At 44.5% G+C, this 26,122-nt stretch overlaps 1 protein-coding gene across 3 annotated transcripts in view; it reads right to left on the reverse strand.

Moving 5' to 3' along the window:
* Nucleotides 1-303: 303 nt before the first annotated feature.
* The window catches only part of IDO2 (indoleamine 2,3-dioxygenase 2), a gene marked incomplete at both ends in the record, with an annotated part of 43,877 nt that continues 18,058 nt past the window's right edge, over nt 304-26,122 (reverse strand). Inside the window, 8 exons of one of the 3 annotated variants that reach the window (XM_079726781.1) lie at nt 304-659; nt 2,146-2,294; nt 8,530-8,581; nt 18,580-18,697; nt 20,009-20,108; nt 21,535-21,549; nt 22,793-22,911; nt 25,025-25,144. In XM_079726781.1, the coding sequence (XP_079582907.1) occupies nt 304-659; nt 2,146-2,294; nt 8,530-8,581; nt 18,580-18,697; nt 20,009-20,108; nt 21,535-21,549; nt 22,793-22,911; nt 25,025-25,144 (1,029 nt within the window). Of the gene's footprint in view, nt 660-2,145; nt 2,295-8,529; nt 8,582-18,579; nt 18,698-20,008; nt 20,109-21,534; nt 21,550-22,792; nt 22,912-25,024; nt 25,192-26,122 lie in introns of all 3 variants that reach the window. The other 2 variants (XM_079726780.1, XM_079726779.1) reach the window with 2 other exon arrangements.

The following is a 26,122-nucleotide window of genomic DNA, read 5'->3' on the forward strand; positions in this document are numbered from 1 at the left end:
ACTTGACAAACAGAATAGGGGTACACTCACTCCTCCGTGGGGTTCTGAATGAGGGCCTATCCAGAGCTGTTTGCTATTAACCAGTGATCAGGGAGGGAAAGACAAGTTCCTGGCCATGAAAATTCGCTCAACAGAGGAGAAGATGGTGTTCTGTGGAGCGAGAACATGAACAGGTCTGAGGTCCCTTTCAGATGATTCCAGACAGAACCCTGGTCCTCATTCTCCAGGCCCACCTGCTGTCCAGTGAAAGGGGGATAAGGAGAGACCTGTGTGGTTTGCAATGCTGGGGAAAAGAGCAGTCTCTTAGCCACTTTGGTGGAGGATTGCCTCTAAGGTCTTATCCCTGACACTCTTCAGGAATCTCACAACTGCCGTTCCACCTGTGCCCCTCTCTTCTAAGGCCTGAGGTGGCCCCGGGAGATGGCTCGTCCTCCTGCCCTTTGCTTTGGGTGCAGCCGTGATGAGGTACTTGGTCACCATGGCGAGGTGGTAGCTGCGCAGGGCTGCCAGGGCCTCCACGCAGTGGTTATAGGCCGTCAGAAGCTGGCTGTTTCCAGAGGACAGGATGTGGTCCCTCAGGGAAGGAGCGGAGTGAATTTCTTCTATGAAGGCCCTGTGGGAAGGAGGCATGTAATCCCTCATTCTGTGCAGAAAGGCAGCTGAAAGAAACAAGGCAGGACAATGTCATAAAACAAGGCAGAACGATGCTGTAGCTCCACGTGCAAAGGTAAGAGAGCCTGTCTGCCTTTCCAGACATCAACACAGCAAATGCTGTTGCTGTTCTCCTAACTGCTCATTCTAATAGTGTCTAATCGACTTGGCTGGCTCTTTTGCATACAGACATCAAATCCTCCAAAGGTAGATTGGAGATGAGGAAGGAAAAGAAGCAAGCCCATCACAAATAACTAAGATGGAAGTAGCTCTACCAGCCAAGGTATAAAGAGTTATCATCTACCAAATGTGGGCAACATATCTTGCTAGTTACACATGAGGTATATCTACAAATGTAAGGCATGGACCCTTAAACTGATGAGCTAAATACTCTGCTGAATTTTGTTTCCTCAGTGCTTCGTTTTGGAGGGAGCGCTAAGGAAGAGGAAAGTGATAGAGTTTCTAAGGACAGGAAGATAAAGAATGATCAACTGTTTTAGTAACAGCCTCTTGAAGTCAAATTGTTTAAAAATCAAATCAATAGACATTTATGGGAAACACAGGAAACTCATTATGGGATTCATATTAGGCATGGTACGTCAACTACTAAGCTCATCAAATCAAAAGTCCATGAAAAGTGATCATAGTTCTATAGAACAGACTTTTGTGGATGAGACTGGACCCCATGACACCAAATTCTAGTCATTTATTTTTTTCTTAATCCAACTTGAAAACTCTGTACTAGGAAGTACCTTTTTGCAGCTGTTGAACATGAGGCCTGATGCTGGCAGGTAAGGAAAAGAGCCATTTCAAGCTTGTAAGATGGCAGAACCCCTCTTCTGGTCTAAAGAGCCTTGGCTTGAGGCCACACCATTTTTACGGAATGGGCTTCGGGGGAGGAGCCCATCCCCATCCCCAGCTGCATCCAGACTTGGCAACATAGTGTCACAGCCCTGGATCTGCAGATCTCTCCCCGACTCTACAGAAGCAAGCTACTGCCTAAGGACCCAAACAAAGTTACAGGGAACAGCTGGAAATACAGGAATGTTTTAAGATTTGGAAATAAAACCCAATATTCAGCTGAGCTCTGACACTAATTGGCTTGACAGTCACAGATGGCAGGTGCACAGTCTCCTGGTTGATCTGGAGAAGTATAGACTTCCTGATAGTTTCATTTACACTTGGACATATCAGTTGATAAAAACAGCACTGTGGGCTTCCCTGGTGGCGCAGTGGTTGAAAGTCTGCCTGCCGATGCAGGGGACACGGGTTCGTGCCCCGGTCCGGGAGGATCCCACATGCCGCAGAGCGGCTGGGCCCGTGAGCCATGGCCGCTGAGCCTGCGCGTCCGGAGCCTGTGCTCCACAATGGGAGATGCCACAGCAGTGAGAGGCCCGCGTACTGCAAAAAAAACCAAAACAAACAAAAAAAAAACACCACTGTTCTTCCTCCCTGTTAAGGAAAAAACAAGAAAAAGAAAAACGTCCGACTTACCACTTTCCTTGCTGTGACGAACACCCAAGAATTCATCAAAGGCGTGCAGCACAGTGCTCTGAGCAGCGCTCGCGCCGGAGTAATGCAGTGGCTCTTTGGAGACACCTTCATATAACAACCCCGCAGGCATTGCTGGGTTATCCTTCCAGCTAGGCAAGAGTAAACATCAGAGAGAAGAAGTGGCTGCTAGGAGTTAAGAGTATATTTTCTGATATGGAAACAGAGATTGAGCAAGAAAGTGAACACAATTTCAATGGCAACTTTAGGGCAAGAGGCTGGATATCTTCGTAGGATGTGTACCTAAGCATTATCTTGACCCAACTTCATAAGAGGCCAGCCCTTCTCTTTGCTCATATAAAGGACTGTTCCAGAGAAGTAAAAGATACTTAGAGAGAAATCGCTGGCATTGGTCCTATGACATATTTTTTGGAAAAATTTTTTGGAAAAATTATAAAGATGACGTCAGTGCTGATCCACAGGAACCATTAACATAGGGGATCTGGAACAATCTTCACTCCCTCTACTAATCTCCACCTTGATGACCTTGATGCCCGTAACTCCACAAGTAGAGTTTTGAAAATACATGCGCGTGCACACACACACACACCCCAAACACTGACACAAACACACAAAAATACATACAAATATACACACACATCTTTTCCCTTCCCTAAAAGTTATAGCTATAACAGTTTTCACATTCAACTTCAGTTCTAAATACTACCTAACTTCATGGGAATGTCTTTATCAGATAGTTTGTTGATGGCAGGTGTTAATAATCAGGGTAGCAGCAAAGAGAACACAATACAGCCATGCAGGTCACCAGAATCTACAGTCAAGGACAGGAGGAAGGACCGGAATTAAGGCTCAGATTAAATGGTTTTTCCTTCCTTCTCTCTCCTCTCTTCTCTTCTTTTCTCTCCTCTTCTGTCGCCCTGATTCCATGTCTTCATCTTTTTGTCCTTGAGTCTCCCTCTTCCTCAGTCCCCAAGCCACTTTACTCAGTTCGCTGTCTGACTTTTTATAGGGTCTTGAACAGTCACAGAGTGTATGTGGGTGATTCCACAATGAAACAGGCAGCAGCGCCGAGAACACACCACATCTGCCTTTACGATGCTTTACAGTTTACATATCACATTCACATCCATTTTCTCGTTTGTCCTCTTTGGAGTAGATCAAGGCAGGCATTTTTAAATCCATTTTACAGATAAAGAAATAACGACTCAAGGCACTAAGTCTCTAGGACCATGTTGTTAGAGAGAGAGGGAACGAGAACTTGACCCCTGAACTTGTCATTTTCTAGTTTCACTTCCCAAGACCACCCACGTGTAAATTTCTACTTTTACTAAAGAACAGAATCTTTTTCTTTTATTGCCGGGAGCCCTGTTGTTAACGGTTTTAAATAACAGGCTTATGTTGATGTCTCTCCTTCTTCCTGTAATTCTACAAGTCATTCTGCTGGAGAGAAGGGAAACACACACATCCCACATCCCGCACACACAAAAGCCGCAGACAGACTGCTCAACTCGCATCCATGACATTTTCCCTGAGGTAGGAAATGCTATTGTTTTCTTTGGGGGCTGTTTTGCGTTGCCTATTCTGTGGTTTCACTGGATGAATATCGTAGTGGCCTTTGCAGTTGGAGCAATATCACTGTGGAAAGACATGACATATGCACAGCAGGGCAGGGGACAAGTTGGAGGAGACCAGGGAGGATTCTGAGTCTAAGATCACAACCTGCTGTAGCTCTTAGGAGAGACTGCTCTATCTTAAGCAGATATGGAATGGAATCTCAGCTTTGATACTTAGTAACTCTGAGCCTTAGGTGAGTTAATTAACTTCCTGGAGCCTCAGTTTCCTCATCCAAGTAGTATTAGTATCTACCTTACCAGGTCATGAGAACTAATTAAAATAATACCTGCTCCGTGCCTGAAAACTATTCAGCATTTGATAAATATTAGCCATTTTATCATATTATTCACAGTGAATTTTAACCTCTTCTCCCTCCTTTCATTATTTTGTAACTTTGTACAAACCCTTCTGAGTCTCAGTTCTCCTGACTTGTACCTACTTCCTGAAGCTGCTGGAAGAATCAAGTGAACCCCACAAAGGTCTTCTGACTCAGCAGAGTTCAGGACACTGGTGCAATAAAATTTCTAAGCAACATTTTACAGGGCAGAAATATTGAGGACCAGACCACTATCATGTGGTAAGTGGACCAAACACAATGGCTGTACTGGTTCAGATTTTTCTCTGTAATCCTGTTGATGGTCTCATATAGTCACTTTGGTCTCCTCTAGTTCCTTCCCTTCATGACCACTTCTAAGTGCTGGACACTCTCAGGACTCAGTCCTTGGGCTTCTCACGACTCTCACTTCCCAAGTGATCTCATCTAAGTCTCTTGGATTTCAAAGCCAACTATAGTAGAATTGTTGACAAATGTGCACCTGGATCTGGATCTCTGCCCTATATTCCAGAGACGTGTCTTCAGCTGCCTACTAGACATCTCCATGGGAGGGGACACATCCCAAACTGACGTCTCGATTCCCCCCGCCTTTTGCCAGACTTGCCCCTCCCACGTCTCCACCTTCAGAGAAAGGAAAATGGCAGCTCCCTTCTTTCCATGGATCCGGCCACACACCTAGAGTCCTCTCTGAAGGACCTCATTCTCTTCCATTCTACGTGCAGTCCAAGCAGATAACTTCAATCCACATCCAGAACTGACTGTTTCTCAATGCCTCTGCTGTTCCTGCCCTAGTCCAGGCCACCACCCTGGACTGTAGTCAGTTTCTTAGGTGCTTTCCTTGGTCCATTCGATTCCCCACTCAGAAGACAGAGTGACGATTTGCAACTTCATCCAGCTCATGTCACTCTTCTCAAAACTTCCCGGTGCTGCTCATCACACTCAGAAAAGGAGCCAACGAGCCTCTACATGATCTGGTCCCCCCATCGCTTGTATTTCTCATTCTCCCACATTGATTCCACGCAAGCACTGCTGGGCTCGGTGCAGCTTTTCCTCCAAAAGTGCCCCCACCCCAGGGTCAGGATGATGTCGTTCCTTTCAGGCAGAGCAGGTACCTGGGTGGTTTGCTACTCATCCTCCTCACCTGCTTCACATATCTGCTTAAGCATCCTTTAGAAATGTGGCATTTGCAGATCACAATAAATAAATAAGAACTTTGGCTACCACCCCTAACACTCCATGATGCTCTATTATCCTACTTTGAAGTTTCCTGTATCTCTTATTGTTGTAACACATAGAGCATGGTATTGCCTTTGTTCTATTTGTTTATTCATTATCTGTCTCCCGTGATTAAAATGTAAGCTCCACAGAAATGAAGTTGCTGTTTTTACTGTTCCATTCCCAGCACCTAGAACTGTGCCTGGCATTTTGTCAGCCCTCGCTAAATATTTGATCAATGAATGAATGAAAAAATAGCACTCTATAATTAGGTATTATCTATCTAGAATATGTAAATCCAAGTGTATTTGTTGAAAGGACCTGGTCAGCTTAAAAGAAGATGATAGAGAAAAAAAGAGCATGAAAGTTAAAAAAAAATAAAAGGAAGGCATCTACTTTCAAAACCCATATTCTCCACCTTGATGAGATTAACATGAGGAAGAAAAATTGGGTTTCTCTGAATAGTCCAAGGATTGCTCCCATGCATTCTCAGGCCCAAACTGCTGTTTGTGAAGAAAAGGAATTATTTTCCTTACAAATCTCTGTAGGCAAGTTTATTTTTAACATCTCTTGTAGCATATTTATAGCAAACCCCAGAAAAGGGGAAGTTTAAACAGAAAAAAAAAAAAGGAAAAGAGATGACTTTTATCCATAGGGGCTAACTTCCCTGACAAATTTGACGTGGGTTAGAAATAAAGGGACTATGTTTCATTTACAGATGGAATTTCTTAATGCTCCTAAATAAAAATGTTTTTCAAAAAGTCAACAAAAATAATAAGTCAAGCATAAGACAAATCAAGAACACAGGAGCAGATTTAGATTTTTCAAGACAACCCTACTGGGAACTCTCAACAATCCAGATGTTTTTGGCCACCAACACATTTAGGGTTGGCTACTGGCCACTTAGTTTAGCTATGTGGGAAATAATTTTGAGGATCAGAAATAGAAAAGAGGCATTTATGTAGATCACAGATAAAATGCATCACTGACCCCGAACTTATCTTTTTTTTTTTTTTTTTTTTTTTGGCGGTACGCAGGCCTCTCACTGTAGTGGCCTCTCCCGTCGCGGAGCACAGGCTCTGGACGCGCAGGCTCAGCGGCCATGGCTCACGGGCCCAGCCGCTCCATGGCATGCGGGATCTTCCCGGACCGGGGCACGAACCCGCGTCCCCCACATTGGCAGGCAGACTCTCAACCACTGTACCACCAGGGAAGCCCCAGAACTTATCTTAATGAAAATGAAGTCACCCTTTGGTATCCATTTAACTATGATAGATGGACTTCTAAAAATGTTGTCCCAAGATTCCCATTCTAACTCCTAGAACTATTAATATAAGACAACATGCCTGTCGATATGATATATTATAAGGCAAGGCAAAAGGGACCTTGCAGGTGTAATTAAGGTCACTAATGAGAGACCTTAACATAGGCAGTTATCCTGGATTATCTAGGGGAGTTTAATCTAATCACACAAGACCTTAAAAGCAGGGAGTTTTCTCTGGCTGATGACAGAAGGAGAACTCTGAGAGATCTGAATTACCAGAAGGATTGGAAATATCATTGCTGAATTGCAAAGGATACTGGAGGCTTCTAGAAGCTGACAGCAGATTCTGCCAGGAAAGAATGAGAGACCTCAGTTCCCAACCCACAAAGAGCTGATTCTACCAAAGACCTGAATGAGTTTGGGAGTGAATTCTCCCCTAGATTCTCCAGATAAGAGCTCAAGCCCAGCAGATCCCGACTTCCGCCTATTGAGACCCTAAACAGAGAACCAAGCCAAGCTCACCCAGACTTGTGACCTACAGGAATGTGAGATAATAAATGAGCCTTGCTAAGTTGTGGTAATTTGTTATGCAACAGTGGAAACTAAACCAAACTCAGAGAGCAAACTGAAGCGCAAGGAGATTTTCCAGAATTAGTTCTTCCTAAAACGCAGTCTGTTTAAAACGTTTTGGGAAAATGGCCCTTTTGTTCTCCCCTCTAATCCTACCAAAGCCTATCTGCATGTTTTGCTTAATATTTGTTGCTAGAATCTCTATTTTACAATCAGATCTTTGTATCGACCCTGACTACATGCAAAAGATACAGAGAGCAAGAAGAGTTCTACAGGATGAATAATCCCTTTGTCGGGGTTTCAGGAGTGGAGGGTACATGGGAAGGTCTAACTCCTGAGATACGCCCTCAATTCCATTCCTTTGCTCTTCCCTTTTCCTCCTCTTTTCCCCGTAAACCAGGTACCTGTTACTCTCAAGTTATTCTCTAGCAACTTTGCTTCCACTCACTACCCCTACAAGGAGGGGTCCCCACCCAGGCTGGCCTCCTCTGAGACCGTCTCACACTACAGACCTACCCAATCTAGAGAAAATACTTAATACACATGGTCACTCCCTTTGTGCATCCATGGAATATACCACTAAATCTACTGATGAATCAATACATCTATTGATGTTGGAATTTGGCATGACTGTTGCTACATCCAGACACAGCTTCATATTCTTCCTACCAACAGCGTTTCGGGCACCTCCTAGTTATCAGGATGGGGCTCTAGATGATGTCTATTTCACATTTTCACCTCTTCCATCCATCACCTCCACCTTTCACTCTTCACCGTTAAAACAAAAACAAACTTAGTTTCTCTCAGTTAATGTGAGTAGGAAAGCAATCTCATTAAAATGTGTCACGTTATGACAAATGTATTTAAAATAAGACATGTATCTAAGAGTAGAGTTCTCTATCTGGAGAAATTGCAGGCCAGGTGACCAAAGAAGAATACCAGGAATATGAAAAAATGTCTTTGGGGTAGCTATTCCAGGAATGTTAGAAGGAAGCTTTTAAGCTACTGCCTATACCTCCACCTGCCTGCAGGAGAAAGGATATACATAATCGAGCTTTGTGGGAGGCACACTGGGCTTTTTTCCTCCTCTGTCATCCAGTGGTTTTCTAAGAAAGGTGAGTACAGTGAATCTAAAGTGATGGCCTCAGGACAATTACTCTAAACTTAACTATTCAATCCTTCAGTGTCATTTGTCATGCAAATGGTACCCCACTTCTTTTATCCAAGAATGGATCCAGGTGATTCCTTTGTTAGCAAGGGTTACTTGGTGTGTTTCTTCCTCTGGGAAGCTTCTGTCTGTTTCTCCCCCTCATAACTCTGGGAAAGGCTACAGATGCCTCATGCAGGAAAAGAGTTGAACTATACTTACCCAGAGAAGAAGATCCGGATGACTGCATAAAATATGTCTGGATCTACATAATCTAGAGGAGCAATCAAAATGTGAACTTTACTACAGGCAAAAAAAGCAATTGGTTCCATATGCACGGGCTCTGCTGCCTTCCCAGGGCACCCCCTCTATCTGATCTGCACAGAAACCTGGAGGGAACACAGCAGCTGGAGGGGGAGGAATGTTCCCTTCTGTTGCCCACCCCTCACTGGCGCTGACGGGAGGGTTAAACGGTTCCAAATGCTGCCTTTTTCTATTTGTGGTTACTTCCCTCTTCTGCACTTAAACAACAATCACCAAAAAGAGAGGTCAAGGCCATCCTGAAAAAATTAATATTTTAAACAGACAGAGAGAATGAAAGGATGTGGGAAGCAGAAAGGAGAAAAGCAGAGAGAAAGAATCTGCTCTCTTCCAGGCTTTCAGAAGAGAGGACCGCTGAACCCCTGGGTGCATTTCTGTGTCGTCAACAAAGGGCAGAGAGTGGAGGATCCTGTGCTCAGGCTCTGCCACACTTGGTCGGACACAGCCTCACTCATTAGTCCGTGCAGCTCGTTGTGTGTGCGTGTGTTGTTGTTGTTTCTGTTTTTTGGGGTTTTTCTTTTGACGGCGCCACATGTGGGGCCTTAGTTCCCCAACCAGGGACCCACGGCCTCTGCATTGGAAGCCCCTAGTCTTAACCACTGGACCACAGGGAAGTCCCTGTGCAGCTCATTTTGAATCTAAGCCCATGTGTGGGGATAATTGATCCCACTAGCTTATTAACGTGTGTGTAAAGAAGCACGTCCTCACATTTGCACCGAATTTCTTTTCATCCACTTTTGAACCTTATTCTCTCTTCTTCTCACAGTGCGGCCCCTCTGGGAGCTGACATCTTTCTCTCATCCAGATTCCTGTCTATGTCTCTGTGTTTCGGAGAAAAAAAGAAACATCTTTTGCGGTACGCGGGCCTCTCACTGCTGCGGCCTCTTCCGTTGCGGAGCACAGGCTCCAGACGTGCAGGCTCAGCGGCCATGGCTCACGGGCCCAGCCGCTCCGCGGCATGTGGGCTCTTCCCGGACTGGGACTCGAACCCGTGTCCCCTGCATCGGCAGGCGGACTCTCAACCACTGCGTCACCAGGGAAGCCCAAGACACATCTTTTTGATGAGACCTAAATAATGGCATCTCTATACCATCAATTTACCTTTTCCACCATCACACCTGATCTCTGGTCCTCCATCTCTGTCTTCTCTGAAGCCCCCTGGGCTCAGGTAACTCACATCTCCCATCAGCCGCAGGGCTTCCCAGGGCCTCTGAGGGCTGTCACATCCTCCCTGCTCATCTGCGACAGCATCCCATGTGCTGGACTTTTCTCTGGGCCCTATTTCTGGGTCTTTCCCATTTTGTGCTCGGTTCCCACAAATATGCTAAGTACTATGTACAAATTTTTGCTGAAGCAGTAATGACTGGAGATAATTTAATGTTTTACCCAACTTATCATATTTAAGGAGGAAAAGCCAAATGATTATTTCAGTAAATGTGAGATAAATTTTTTTTTTTTTTGGCTGTACCACATGGCTTGCAGAATCTTAGTTCCCTGATCAGGAACTGAATCCAGGCCCTCGGCAGTGAAAGCACAGAGTCCTAAGCACTGGACCACCAGGGAAGTCCCCAAGAACCACCATCTTTTTTTTTTTTTTTTTTTGCGGTACGCGGGCCTCTCACTGTTGTGGCCTCTCCCGTTGCGGAGCACAGGCTCCGGACGCGCAGGCCCAGAGGCCATGGTTCACGGGCCCAGCCGCTCCGCGGCATGTGGGATCTTCCCGGACAGTGGCACAAACCCGTGTCCCCTGCATTGGCAGGCAGACTCTCAACCACTGCGCCACCAGGGAAGCCCAGTTATAAGTATTTAAATGAAAAAATAAAACAATGTTATTCTCAAATAATATTATTTCTACATAGAAAACCTAGATAATCAACAGATCATCATTAGAATTAATAAGAGTGTTTATCAAAGTGCTAGATTCAAGGTTCATACTAAATATCAATTTCATTCTATAAACCAAGAACAAACAGGAATTAGTTCAATCAAAAGATGCCATATTGGCCAGACACAAAAATATAAAGTAACTATGAATAAAGCAGAATATATCTAAATCTCTTACCTTGAAATAAGTCAAAGTAATTTAAGAAAATGTGTCTTTGTTCACGGACAAGAAAACTCAGTATCAATATCTAGGAAAATAAATGTATCTAAAGAAGAGTTTTTTGTTTTGTTTTGTCTATTTTGTTTTTATTGTATATTCAAGTATTTAATGTAATTACTGATATATTTTGGTTATATATTCACTTTTATTTATTTTGTCTTTGTCTCATATTCTCTGTTCCCTTTTTACTTCTTTTTTGACTTTCATGAAAAAAATGTTTTAAATTATTTTATTTCCCCCCTTATTATCATTACTTTCCCCCTCTTAATGCTATTCTTTTAGTGGTCATTCTTGAGATTACAACAGATATCTTTGATTCAATAGATCTACTAAAATTAGTACTTTTACCACTTCCCAATCAATACAAGGTCTGTAGAATACTTTATCCTATTTAACCCCTTTGCCTTTTGTGCTATTGTTATCATTTATTTTATTTCTACATACATTTTAAACCTACATTATTATTGTTGTATAAAGTCAATAATCATTTGAATTTAACCACATAGTTACCATCTCTTGCTCTTCATTCTCTCCTATATTTCTGTGTTTACATCTGGAATCTTTGTACTTTTGCCCAAAGAACTCAATTGAATATTTATTTTAGTGTGGGTCCTTTGGCAATAAGTTTTCAGAGTTTTTATTTGCCTGAAAATATCTTTGTTTTAATTTCAAATTTGAAAGATATTTTGGCGAGGTGTGTGATGCCAAATTGGAAGTTATTTTGTTTCTGCACTTCAGTGGTATCATTCCATTGTCTTGGTTTCTTTTTTTCTGTTGACAAGTCTTCTTATTTCTTTAAAGAAGAGTTTTCTATCTGGATAAATTTCAGGCCATGTGGGAAGAGAATAACACCCAGCAATATGAAGGCATGATTCGGAGAGCACATTAATGTCTTTACGTTAGTCTCCACCTGTCCATCTGCCCTGATCAGAGGACAGAAGACCAGATAGAATATCAAAATCAGGTAATTTTTCTCCAAATTAATATACAGATTTAATGCAATTTGAGCAAAATTCTTAACAGAATTTTTTATTGGGATTTGACAAGCTGATTCTAAGTTTATATGAAAAGCAAAGGGTCAAAGACAGGACGCGCGCCCCTGGAGAAAGCAAGGTGAGGGGGATTTTCTCCACCTGAAAATGAGAAACACTATGAAGCTATGGTTCATTTAAGACAGATGGTTTTGGTGTGGGGAAAGACAAACAGACGATGAAACGGAATAGGGAGACTGGAAAGAGATCCAATCATTTAAGAAAATCTGATGGAAGACAGTGTTAATATTGTAGATTAGTGATTATTCACAGAAGGGAAATTGAATTTATTTCCTATGTCATACTGTATAGAGATAATAATTATATGTGTATTAAGGGGTGAAAGGTGAAAGACAGACAACATCAACTACAGAAAAAAATGTAGAAAAATATATCTATGACCTCTGATTATGAAATTATATCTTATGCCAGACTTCCTAAAAATAAACTGTTACAAAAGTAAATACTGTGACTATATTCAAATTAAGAACTTCTGCTTTCAAAATGCAGAATGAGACAAACCACAGCACTTGCAATCCATAACTAACAAAGATCACCCTCCAGAGTGTACCCAAAAACTTATTAAAGGCAATGAGTAAAAGATAAAAGACATTTCCAAAAATAAGGAAAGCCATGCATTTCACAAATCAGGGACACACACGATGAGCACGCAGGAGCACAGGCCCTTCCACCCCCATCCCAGACACACAGACAGTTAACTCATTAGAAAACAGGGAAATGCAAGAGTGACATCATCTGCATGGCAGAATAAGAGTTTTCTACTATCTTCCCCACAAAGAACATTGTTTTAGACAGTCACCCATGGATAAGACAGCCTTTGTGGAAGTCCAGGAGTCCAGTGAAAGGTTCCAGAACACCACTGGAGCAAAAAAAAAAAAAAAAAAAATCTAAGAGTGGATGCACTGAAGAGGGTAGGAAGGATATTTCACTTTACCCACATCACCCCTTCCCCAGGGCAGCACAGCACAGGGCCAAGAGAGACCTTCTTGGCACAATTCTGAGGGTGGCAAGAATGAGCTTTTGCAGATAGGTAGCGAGCAAGTACTGCGGGACTCTGTGGGATTGCGAGAAAGCAAACACACTTGAGAGTTTAGCACTGCCCTAGGGGAAGCAAAGGAAGAATGTCAGCTCCTGGCCTGGCTTTGCAGGATCAAAAGAAGGCATGCACGATGAAGAGGACTAGGAATTCTGCCACAAGAGGGAGCAAGAAGACTGGAGCAGGTGTATCCATAGAAAGTGTGAAAAAAGCCTCAGAATCCCTACCAGGGCTGATGGAAGGTATTTCTCTCCCTAAACCAGGTAGAGAACATCTATTAACGTGGGGCTGGTGAAGGACATGAGTCACATAAAAACTCTTGCTTCTGGATCTGATGTGTGTACACTTGGGCTAAGAAGAGCAGTTCCTGAAAGCCAGTGTCATTATCCTACAGGGAGCATAGAAGATCCAAGAAGACACCTGAGTTAAGTCTCCCCCCTTTCCTTCCCTGTGTCTTCCTAGAGGAGTGGAAAAATGGCCCCATGGACTGCAGTTTCTGCCCCGATGGCCAAGCCCAGGTGCACTTAGTGGATGGGGCTAGATGTCTTCCAAAGTGGCTGTTGCTATTGTTCAGAAAAACACAAAACACTTTGGTCAAGTATCTTGTTCTTTTAAATCTAAGTGACTCTCAAGAAAAATACAATGTCTGCTTTGGATTAGTTCACTCTCATCTCATTTTCTCATAAGCATTATTTTTGTTTTGCTTGGAAAACCTAAGGAAACTTGCTTTTACAACTTTTCAGGGTTAGGGATTTAGGTTTTATACTGAGAAGTGGCCTTTAAACAAAACAAAACTCAGCAAATCCTTGCTTTGGGTCAGTACTAAAACCACAGACCCAGAATCACTGCAGTATTTTCATATGACATTATTAATGTTCATTATGGTCATCCCACTCAGGAAGGTAAGGCAGTCAATGCTCCATTACTGACATCTAAAACAAAGCACTGTAGGTGCATAATGGAAATATACATCTGATGGACCTGACCACCAAACTGTGTCTTTTTGGGGTAATTCCACCTTTTTTTTTTTTTGGTACGGGGGCTTCTCACTGTTGTGGCCTCTCCCGTTGCGGAGCACAGGCTCCGGACGTGCAGGCTCAGCAGCCATAGCTCACGGGCCCAGCTGCTCCACGGCATGTGGGATCTTCCCGGACCGGGGCACGAACCTGCGTCCCCTGCATCAGCAGGCAGACTCTCAACCACTGCGCCACCAGGGAAGCCCGTAATTCCCACTTTTAAAGCCACATATTTCCACTGAATGTCTCAGCATCACCTTAAATGTGACATGTTTCAGAGCAAGTATTGTTTCCTTTCCCCATGTTCCCTATTTACTTTGAAAATCAATCTGCCAACCAAGCAGAACTTGATTCAATCTTCCAAATAACAGATCTTTGCCAGAGGCCTCATGACTTTTTTCAACCAGCTTTGAAATCATACATATGTATATACCCTTGATCCCTCCTCCTGCCTTGGTTTACACTTAAGCTCTGCCAATCCTCAGCCCTTCTCCTTGGGGAGTCTTGTTTATTTCCCCTGTTGCAGTCACTGCTCCATCCCTTGCCCCATTCCTGGGTTTGGCAGCATTGCTGATAGGGTTTAAGCAGCTGTATATGCCTGGATGAGACCAGGGCTTAAATCTGAGTGTAAACAGGAGTTAAGTAGGCAGAGGATGAGTTAGGAAGAATGTCTGAAGCAGAAGGAATAGTCCGTACACAAGCCTTGAAGTGGAAAAAGTTCTTTTCAGAAACAAAAAGCTAGTGTCAGAAAGAACAAGTGAAGGGAAAGATGATGTGAAATAAATTAAAATTAAAATAGCCTGGGGTCAGTTCATCTTGGGTCTTGCAGAATAGGTTAAGGATTTTGGCCTTATCCTTAGAATAATGGATAAACTAGTGCTTTCAGTTGAAATCTAACGTGATAGACACGTGTAGTTTTATATTTTCTAGTAGCCATATTTCAAAAGGTAAAAAAAATGGAAAAATTAATATCAATACTATATTTTAGTTAACTCCAAATATCCAAAATATTATCATTTCAGTATGTAATCAATATAAATATTATTAATGTGGTTTTTAAAAATAATTATTTGAAATCCTGGGTATATTCTTATAGATTTAAAATTTATTTTATACTTAGAGTGCATTTTAATTCGGATGCTGAATTTTCAACAGCTAAGTGAAAGGTAATCTTTCTAACAATGAAGCTGTGTCTAACAGAAAAGTATTTGACACTGATTCAGTTTTTCGACTTCAATTTCAATTAGTTAAATTTAAATACAATAAAAAATTTAGTTCCTCAGTCACACCGGCCATATAGCAAGTGTTCAGTGGCCACGTGTGACTAGAGGTTACCATATTGGACTGTGCCAGGAGGGCAACTGGAGGGTTTTAAGAGTCAAAGTGATGCAATCAATCTGCACTCCTAAAAGTTGATTCAGGCTTCTGTGAAGAGCATGGATTCGACTAGGTAAAGGACAGATGAGAGAAAGGATTGAGAAGGCCACTGCAGGAGTGCTGGCAGGAGATGATGATAGGTGCAGAGGAAGTGATGGTGGAAACACAGGGAAAGGAAGAGATGCCAACAGCACTCCAGAAAGAGACTTCCCTTTGTTGTAATGGAATGTTGTTTTACTTGGACCTCTCCTTCCCCTGACAAAAACAACAAAAAGCTGGATAAATATGAAAACATCCTAAAGGCAATCAAAGAGCTCAAAAGACAGCAAGGAACCACCAAGCAAATATTGCAAGGGAAAGCAGAAATCCAAGGAGGTAGAAAAGAAGACCAGCAGAGATAGTTGTCCCTGAAATCACTTGCCCATCCAGGTTCGCCAGGGCTCTGGTTTAGTGGCTTCTCTGTACGATGGGAGCCCTGGTCCCAGCTTTGGTGAGGAATTTTACACCAGACCCTCCCCATATTATCCGCGGAGCCCCAAATGCCTATACTCACAACCTCCGAGTGAATCAGGGCCCCGCTGTACCCCCGTTTGCCACAGGAGACAGAATTAGAACTAACTTTGGCACCAAGCCAAAGAGGACTAAAAAAAAAATCTGTCCCTAAAAAGTTGTGACCTTTTCTTTTGCACATTTTTAGCCCAAGTTCAGTTGTCGGGTCCTTACTTGTTCAACATGATTTAAGATGATCCAGAATTTTAGAGTTCCAAAGAACCAGGAAGAGCCAAATACAAATATTTCTCTCTCCTAGTCCCAAAAGCCTGCTTACAGATGATGTTTCAAAGACAATGAATGTTACAAGGTGAAAACAAAATCAAGCACAGAAAAAAACATGACAGCCACTGTGAGGACTGAAAAAGAAAGAAAAGGTTAAAAAACAAGAAGGAGGGAAGGGATGTGGGAACAGATGTATATGTATGACTGATTCACTTTTTTATAAAGCAGAAACTAATAATAAAAAAAAACAAGAAGAGAAACCAGTTTCAAATATCAGAATTACCACATCTTTAGGCGTGACTTTGAAAATTCCTGGAAAGGAGGCTTTAGAGAGGAAGGGAGCACACAATTCGTGCTAAAGTTTGGCTCAGAAAGAAGAATCGTTGGGTAAGCTCCATTTGGGGGAGGAAAGCAGTGCAGCTGGGCTCTATTTATCAGGCAGAAGAAATTCAACAACCATAAACCACAATCAATCACTAAAATATCCGTGCGATTCCTTACACCTTGAAGTTTTTATTGTTTGTTATCTTTTTTTTTTTTTTTTTTTTTTTGCAGTACGAGGGCCTCTCACTGTTGTGGCCTCTCCCGTTGTGGAGCACAGGCTCCGGACGCACAGGCTCAGCAGCCATAGCTCACGGGCCCAGCTGCTCCACGGCATGTGGGATCTTCCCGGACCGGGGCACGAACCCACGTCCCCTGCATCGGCAAGTGGACTCTCAACCACTGCGCCACCAGGGAAACCCTGTTATCATTTTTATAATTTCACTTTTCTGGTTACTGTGGCTGCATAACAAACCACTCCAAACTCAGTGGCACAGAATAACCATCGTTTTACGCTCATGGACTCAGGGCAGGAATTAGGGCGAGACACAGTGGAGATGGCCTGTCTCTGCTTCACAGTGGTTGGGTCCTCAGCTGAGGAGATGGAAGAGTGAGGATGCCTGGAAAGTGGGAACTTAGACTCATCTGAGGGCTTATTCGCCCCTGTGCTAGGTGTTAATTGGAGCACCTACAGTTGGCCTCCCTGTGTGCTTTGACATCCTCATTCACAGCCACGGTGGCCACAGAGTTGATGGACTTTTTACATGGTAGCTCAGTATACAGGGTGGCAGCAGCTGCATCACTTTTTCTAGCCTTGTCTGGGAAGTCACGCTGTGTCACTTCCACTGAGTTCTACTGATCGCGGGCATGTCAGAAGCCCGCCTACGTCACAAGCCAGGACACAGGCTTTGATGAGAGGAATATCCGGGCCACATGGTACAGGAGCCCTGAGGATGGATGGTGTTGTTGTGGCCATTTTTGAAAACTGCAGGCTGATACATTCATCTATTTCACTGCAGTGACTAGTAGTGAAACCTTTAAAATACATGATGTCTGTGTGGGAAAATTTGCCTTTGGGGGACACAAGGGAAATCACCCCATCACCTGCCCAGGCCATCATACCTCCTGCAGAGGATGATCAAGAAAGCATCAGGGTTGGCCTGGGCTGAATAAGTGCCTTTGAAAATGAGTGCTAGGGAAGCATGTGAGAGCCAGACAGGGCTGTGCCACCTTACTGGGACACACCCCGTGACACGGTGGAGAGCCTCCTGTGACCTTCCAAACCACTCACTTCTGCTTATTCGTACGATCTGAAGACCCTGCAACGTCCCTCTAGTGGTCTTCACATCCTGAGTAATACACACAGGGCATCTTGCAAAACTAAAATCCATCTCACTAAGCTGGGAGAGCTTGTTTGGCCGGAGACCGACTGATGTGATCGGGAGGAATTTAAAATGAAAAATCAGGGAAATGGGGAGATGTGAGTCAAACATGTGAAACAGGGGCATTGAATAGAAAGAATACATAACCCTGTGACTTCAGATGGACTTTCCCGGAGAGTCCGGGATGACCAGGAAATCTATCCTTTTCATGAAAAGTCATAAAGCTGAGCACCATCCGGTCTCCGGCTCCCTCCCTCCTGTCCTGTTTCCTACAAACACTCTCTTTTTCCAGAATCTGTTTTGTTTTCCAGTGAAGAAGGACTTAGGGAAACTGACACTTAGCTGCTTTTCCCTTGTTAAACAGATCACGCCCATTTTCCCCCTTAAATTTTTGAGATTCTTCTGCCAGGGGAAGTTGAAGAGCTGCTCAGACATTGGACAGGAAGGCAGTTGCCAGAATAATATGTAACCAGTTGCAGGAAGGGTGGGCCCCTTAAGTGGCCACACTTGTGGTAACCCATCCCTGCACTGGCCACAGAGGAGAGCTGGAGAAGCCAAGGCCAGTCATGTCCTCTGGTACCAGGGTCACTGCTGGATAAAGCAGGTACAAGCCATGTTGTGTGCCCTTCCCTTCTTCCCAAGCTTCGTGCAAGACCTCAACACACAAAGAAATACATGACAGCTGAAGAGAGGAAATTAGCCTAATCACAAGAACATAGAAAGACTAAACCAGGAGAATCTCCCTGCCAACGGAGAGATCATTTTCCAATAGCATGAGCGGCCGTTACCTAAAACAAAGCTAGCACAGCAGTGCCTTCTCATGGATGCTGCCTACCTCCAGGCCCTTTCTCCCCCGCAAGCGATCCCTCAGCCTTCAGGAGCCCCTTACCGTGCATTTGTCCCAAGGCTCTGGTGATGTCCTGAATGGAGAGCCTCAGTCGCTGCAGGGCTTGGAGCAGAGAGTCTGGGCTGGGCAGCAAGACGGCATTCACTGCCTGAACGAGGGCCTGGGGATGAGATTCAGTCTCACAATGCATTAGCGTTCACTGAAGGCCCATTGAGATGCAGTGAGCCTCAGAGATGGGGGAATCCAGGAAAGGCAGCCCTCTGCCTGCTGGACTGTGTGACAGGGCTCCCCAGGGAGTGCGCCTAAACGACATTTGCCATGAGATCCTTCTCAAAGGAGAATCTTCCTGGTCACCTCCCAGATGGACCTGGTGAGGTCTTTCTGGATCTTTCCACTGGCTGATACTTGTTGTGCCTCTCAGGGGTCTCACTCTGTCATTTTCCTCCTTTCTGCTTCCTGAGTTATGACACAGGAGGGTTCTTTCTACTCCTGCGTCTTGACTCAGGACGGCCCCACCCCTGAGCTCTGTGTTACAGAAAATCAGAATCTGTGGAGCCCTCAGCTCAGACCCCCCTTCATTAGCAGTCTCGACCTTATCTGAGCTATATTTGGAAGACCAGTATTTTATTCTGTATCTTGCTATGGACTAAACACACGGATAAGAAGTAAAGTGACCACATAGTTTCACTTCTGAGAGTGCAAGAGGGAGCTATAATAATTGTAGACCAATCTGGTCACCCTACAGTAGGTACAGTAGGCACCCAAAATATGCTTACCAGGGAAGGTGGTGAGGAAGCACAGAAATCTAACTTCAGTACCTTCAGGCAGGGCCTGGATTCTCTGGCAGACACCTGACCTTTCTGGGACCTGCCTGACCCCTAAAGGAATTCAAGTTTACAACCCCCAGGGCTAGGTAATCTCAAGGATGGTTCATTTTCACTCAGAGCCCTTGCATGGTAGTTCCAGCCATCAGCATCTCTCTCTCTGTGTCTCTGTCTCTGTCTCTGTCTCTGCTTAATTCCTTTACATTACTCAGGTATTAACGTTCAGACCTGTCATTTCCCTTGGAAAGCTTTGCGCAACCCCTCAAGTCTGAACTAGGTTTTAGACGTCTTTTCATGAAACACGGCACTTTTTTTCATGTTACTCCCTACTTCGATGCACCCTCCTCCACTGGATCCTGAGCCTCTGTGGAAGCCAGAGCAATGTCTGCCTTATTCCCCCAGATCTCCCATTGCCTAGAACAATGCTTGTTTGTTGATGGGCAAACGGTCAACTGCGTGTTTTACAGTAGTTGAGGAAAGGTAGATACCTCTGTGGGCCAGAACTTAAATCTCTTTGCTCAACTAACCAAGTAAGATAAGGCCTATATTGATGAATTCACTGCAGGGAAAGGGCCTGGGTGGGAAGCAAAGCTCAGACTGACTTTTCATTTAGGAAAAAAAAAAAAGTTCTGTGAGTGGGAAGATACCTTAATCCCGGGTACAGCTGCTTTCTCCACCAAAACAGTCACCAGTATAAAACCGCGCAGGCTTTCTCCCCCAGGGAATAAGAAAATGGGGTCCAAGTTCCTTGAGAGGGACATGACCACGTGGTTAGAAAGGTCTGGACACAGTGAGTACGCACGGCCCAGCGGTGGCCTCGAGTCAGGTAACTGCTGGTCCAAGGTGGAACCAGAGGTTGATGTTCTCCTCTCCACAGGGCAGCCCGAGGATGCGCATCTTCCCTCCAGCAACATTCAGGTAGGAAAGAGACAGATCTGCTCCAGCCCAAGTTCACCTGAGGACTCCCAAAGTCTAGCATGGCCCGGATGGTCCCAGACCATCCCCCACCCCCGCCCCTGCTGTGGAACTGCTAAAGCACGAGTGGACAAGTAGGACTGATTCTTCACAGGGCCAGTCCAGGGCCCATCACACCCTTCCTGTTAGGAGCACAGTGTCTTAATGCTGCAGTGACCACAGGCAACAGCTAATTCCATGCTCCTTTTTTACAGACAGAAAACTATGGCCCAAAGAAGCAAAATCGCTTCCCCAGTTGCATCCAGCTGGTTAGTCACTGGACCTGGTCCAGAACAGTTTCATAGCTCAGGCTAGTCCTCTCTCTAATTAGTCATTTCCCCCCCCCAAATTCTGTATTATAATAGTGAAAGCTGACAACTGTTATAGAGGGATCATTCTTAAATGATCAGTTATCACACGGATTCAAATAGCCCAGAGGTGGATCCAGTCTACAAAACATAAAACTTCATTCCATAAGTCACTTCTGCCTCTAAAACATGAGAAGACATGAAAAACAAACACAAAAGATAACTCAGTCAGGGACCCCCGTAGTTTCAGCAGAGTCACATTAGTGTGGGAAATGGGGTCTTCATGCTTCATCTCTCCATCTTCTAAGCTATAGTTTTTATACTGAGCCCCTTTATTGAGCTGAGGTTTGGTGACCGGAGAGGCAATGTCAACTTAGAGGTTAACGGTGCTCCCTGGGGAAACAGGAGCCTAAGAACACCTGGACCAGACTTGTCCCACGAGCTCCAGTCTATGTAATATTTCAAAGGGATTCTGTATCTGTAGCAGCCACAGCCAGCAATTTGGCCTTCCAGAGAAGTTATAGTGAGACCAGAGATCCTTCTCAGATCATTAGACTTCAAAAAATCACAGAGAATTGGAGAACTGGTGAAGTTTTGGTGTTTTGGGGGGTTTTGGTTTGTATTTTTGCTCTTCTTACATTGCATTTTACTTGTTTTATTATGTACAAATTGGAAAATGTAGTAAAGAAAATTAATCCCTTAATCTCTACAAAGCAGAGATAACTACTGTTAACTTTTGGGCTGTTGATTTGGGGCACATTGCCTTCTACTATTTTTTCATGCATTTTTATATGTTTTATGTACTATACATGCAGTGTGGTATGCTTTCTCTTTTTTGCTTGCTGGTTTTATTGTAAGCTTTTACAGTTAGCAAGGATCCTAAAGTGAGTGAAGGATTTCTGAGAACTTACCTGATTTCCAGGGGTCTAGTCCAGTTTCAGTTATTGACAAAAGGAAAGAAAAAGAAAAGAACAAATCAGTTTGCAAACCTGATATGCCTTCTAGGGTCACGTGGACACAGGCATGCACACTTGTGTGCAAATGCACGTGCAGACACACACACAATGTGCACAGTTTGGATGTCACGGGTTGTGACTAGACCGTGGGCCTGAGGGGAGCAGATAGACCACCCCAAATATGCCACTTAGGTGTATTGATTGTTTTGAATTAAAGGTACTTGAGAAACAGCAGGTGCCAAAAGGACACTCGGACCTCTCTGTACCCCTGAAAGTAGGAAATAAATTTCCCATGTGAAGGCGTCCTCCCTGTCAGGAAGTAGAGAGACAGCCTTATCACCAGAGACAGGAATTCAGGGCTGAGAAGCCTGTATAAACAAACCTTGTTACTTCTTCCCTAGTTAGCTAACCCAAGCCCCAAAGCCTGGGTCTTGTCAATTCTTCATAAATGCATTGCTTCCTCATCTAGAAGATGTACAAGCTTCCGGCTTTAGTCACATATTCGATTCTCATATTTTTATGGGGCTCTAATACGTACAAAATTAAATTTGTTTTTCTCCTCTTCACCTATCTGATGTCAATTTGATTATTAGACCAGCTAAGCAGCCTCAATGGGAAGAAGGGCAAGGTTTTCCTCCCCTACAGTCCTCGGAGCCACCAAGAGGGAGATGGATCTCAATTTACATATCAGCCCCAGAGCGTTTAGCCTGTGGCCATGCTGACAATGGATCTTGCTCCTTTTATATACTTGTAATTACCTGCCCCAATGTGTTCAGAGTGGGTTGAGAGGAAGCTCCTGGGAACTGTGATTTTTGAACTTGTGTTCAAGTTCACCGCTTTTTTTTTTTTCTTCTTTGCGGTACGCGGGCCTCTCACTGTTGTGGCCTCTCCCGTTGCGGAGCACAGGCTCTGGACACGCAGGCTCAGAGGCCATGGCTCACGGGCCCAGCCGCTCCATGGCATGCGGGATCTTCCCGGACCGGGGCACGAACCCGTGTCCCCTGCATCGGCAGGCGGACTCCCAACCACTGCGCCACCAGGGAAGCCCACACCCCTTCTTTGGCACCATAAATCAGGTAATAAATATGAACATGTCTAATCACAAAATAGCTGACAAAGCCTGGATTTTTCCTGCAGAGAGAAGGAAAAGTCAAGACTCTCCCTTACCTGGTTTTAATCTGTGCAAATCCCAAACACCCTCTCCCGCTCTTACCTTCCCGGGTTCCTAGTAGCCCAGTTGGCCAGAACCAAGTCCGCGTGAAGCAGGATAGGAGGGAGCCCCAAGTTCCTGGACACCTCGACCAAGGGAAGGGCAAGGGTTCTCGGCAGAACCTTGCAGACATAAATCCAGACAATTAGCACATTCTAGCAAGAATGCAACAGAGGAAGCAATCTGTCTTTTATTCTGGCAATCTTGTGGTAGAGCAACGAGCCGAGGATAAAAGTGGAATTATGTGAGTGATCCATATACACACACCTCATTCTCATATTTATTCCGTTAACAACCTAGTAGATATATTGTTTATGAGTATGGTCTGAAATATATATGAAAATTACAAAACTGGAACACACACACTTACACATATAGTATAAAATAATCTCTGAATATTGTGCAGAGAAGGGCCTGAGCAAATGTTTAAGCATAAATGGGGGCTGAGTTGATGAGCAGTGGGAAAAAATCTCTCTCTATCTATATATATATATCTCCAGATAAATAGATAGACACATAGAGATATGTAGCTATCTAGATATATGTGTGTTTTTGTGTATAGTCTTAGTTTTAGGAGCATATGCGTATGTGTTTGTATGTACACGCGGCACGCACGTGTGTGTGTGTGTGTGTGTGTGCGTGTCCTCTCCTCAGGGAGAGGGATGGGAAGGATAGAATGCTTCATCAAACCCAATAACAACTTCCAGTAAGTCACCTCAAGACAGTCCCCATTCAACCCCTGAGTTATCCTAGGACACCCTAAAGAACCCTATATGCCCCCACATCCAGAAAAACTACCCGGACCCATGGGGGTGCCAGTGGGGGACTCCAACCACGAACAAGGCTAAATTAGTCCACATCCAAAAGAACATTCTTATGCTTCCTGTCTCCCACTTCCATTTTCCTTCCCCTTAATCTACTCAAAGAAGTCCCGCTTCTGCCTTTGTTTTCCCTTAGATTTTTAGAGAGAGTTGGGACAGAACTCTTTCTCAGGTAGAAAACAGTAAAGAGCTTTAAAGAATTTCAGATTCAAACCTAAGGCCAACTTCCCTTGGGGGGCAGCGGATGAGGAGCCCAGCGCAGAAGTGAGGTGTCTCCAGAGTGAAGAAGTTACGGGAGGAGATACAAAGAAGGTAAGAGATGGCCCGAGGTGGGGGTGGGGTGTGACAGGGGGCTCCCACCCCTTCCCCTGATTGAGGATTGTGGTTTGGAGAACAGAGGAGGAGGGAAGCCCATTGGGATGCCCTGTCTATGTGCCTAGATCTCAGACTTTCCAACATCAGACACGTGACTCTTTTTAAAGAGTCTGAAGCAGCTCTATGCTTTCCTCTTCTCTCCTTCCTTACATTCCTTTCTTTTTCTCACTGGGAGTCTCCTGAATTTACTTGAGAGAGAAAAGGTAGAATCAACCAAGCACACAAAATAAGCACAGGCTGCTGACTCAAGCAGGAAGTACTGGAACAAGGGTAACACCCTAATTTCTGGAGAATGTCTATTTATAAAAAAATGAAACTGATAGGAATTTATACTGCAGTCAGTGAAACAACGATTTCACGTTCCAAGTTTCCGATTGAAACTGTAAAAAGTTATGAAAAGATTCAGAAGAGATTTACATGAACTATTAAGAGACACAGACCAATATTTGGTAGATAGCAAGCAACACTCAAGAAAGTAAGATTAGTGTTATAAATGGCAATGTGTGCTTTTCCCCTCTGGGGAAAGAAGGTTACATTAGTGACATCAGAGGGTCTGAGTTGTGGCCCTGGATTTTCCACGAACTTGCTCTCTGACCTTGGGCAAGGAATTGAACTCCTGTAGTCCTCAGCCATCTGTAAAATGGGCACAGCATGGCTGTACTTACCTTATGGGATTGTGAACACTGACTGTGATTACGGATATGTATAAGAGCACAAACTGCTGTGAAATGGAAATCATGAAGTTTTCTATGACACCTCAGAACTTGCCTTCAAATGCAGCTCTTCACAATTCTTGGAAGAAGGTGGGTGCCAGAAAAAACAAAATTCAAAAACTAATGAGAGGGCTACCCGTTCTAAGGAAAATTAACCTCCTGGCCAGTGGAAAATTGTGTTTTCATTTAAATGGGCCCTTTGTCCTTCCTTCACCTGATACCCAAAGGAAAGAACAAGAAAGGACCCGTTTTCCAGGCAAACAGAGAGTGTTTGCCAGGTGCAGCAGACCTGCCAGACGACAGGACAGGTGTCCCTTTGTCCCTACCTCTTTGGGCTGTGCCTCTCCATCCTGCCAGACATATCCCATGGTAATAAAGGTTAGGACCAGGTGTGCCAGCCGCTGTTCCCGGTAACCCGTGAGGAACTGGCAGTTCAAGAGGGGCATCTGTTCAAGAGAATTTCCAGAGATTACCAGCTGCAGGGGTGTGAAGGCTGCAGGGGTTCTGTGGCTTGAAGGGGTTATATTTCAGTGACGGGGATCCACACACCCCCCTCTCTGCCCTGATCTTAGGGCACTGCGGTAGAGGAGGTATCCCAGATGATAAGTGTTCACGAAGTACCTACACCAAATTGTCCCCATGGTTGTGACGGACACTGGTCACCATCACTGACAGCTTGGTTAGAGTGTTCTAGAATAACTCAGTCCCAAGACTGACATCATTTATTAAACGGGAGTGTCCCGGGGCCACTTTTACAATCCTGCCTTATCAAAGCACCTCTGCATAACGGGTACCATTTAACCCTAATAACAGCCCTGCTGCTGTGAGTGTTACTGTCTCTGTTTACTCCGTTTAATTCGTAGGTAAGCGAGTACATGGAGGCCAGTGGAATTAGGAATCCGATCAAACCCCTTACGGGAGGTTGCTGAGCCGGAACAAGAGATTGTTCAGTTCTCGTCCGAACACGCCCCCGTGACCCTGTGACCTCTCCACGCCCGCTCCCTCCCTGTCAAGATGCGTCATAGAGAGGTGTAAAGGTGATGTCCTTGAAAGCAACACCCTGTACACAAGTTAGTTATTACTGACAGCCCTGCCTAAGCAAATATTACCAGTTTCTCAGTTTTGCCCCGGCCAACCCTGCCTGTCTCGGTTGACGTCAACAGCTTCTGAGCTCCAGCTTCCCTGTACCTCCCCCTCGGCTTTCCTCCGTCCCCTATCCCTTCCCCAGCTCTAGACACAGTCTGGTCTAGTTCTTCCCAGGTGCCCCTCTCCAGGGTCCGAAGCGCCAGAAGGGGCGGCCGTGGATGTGTGTATCTCTTTAAACTCCGGGCTCTTAAACAATGAGTGACAAGTGGGCTGGGACCGCGGTTCCCCAAGCCCAGCGCCCAGCGCCCGGCAGCCGGAGCGGCAGCCTCTCCGATGGG

The sequence above is a fragment of the Hyperoodon ampullatus genome, assembly GCF_949752795.1.
Source record: "Hyperoodon ampullatus genome assembly, chromosome: 20".
NCBI lineage: Eukaryota > Metazoa > Chordata > Mammalia > Artiodactyla > Ziphiidae > Hyperoodon > Hyperoodon ampullatus.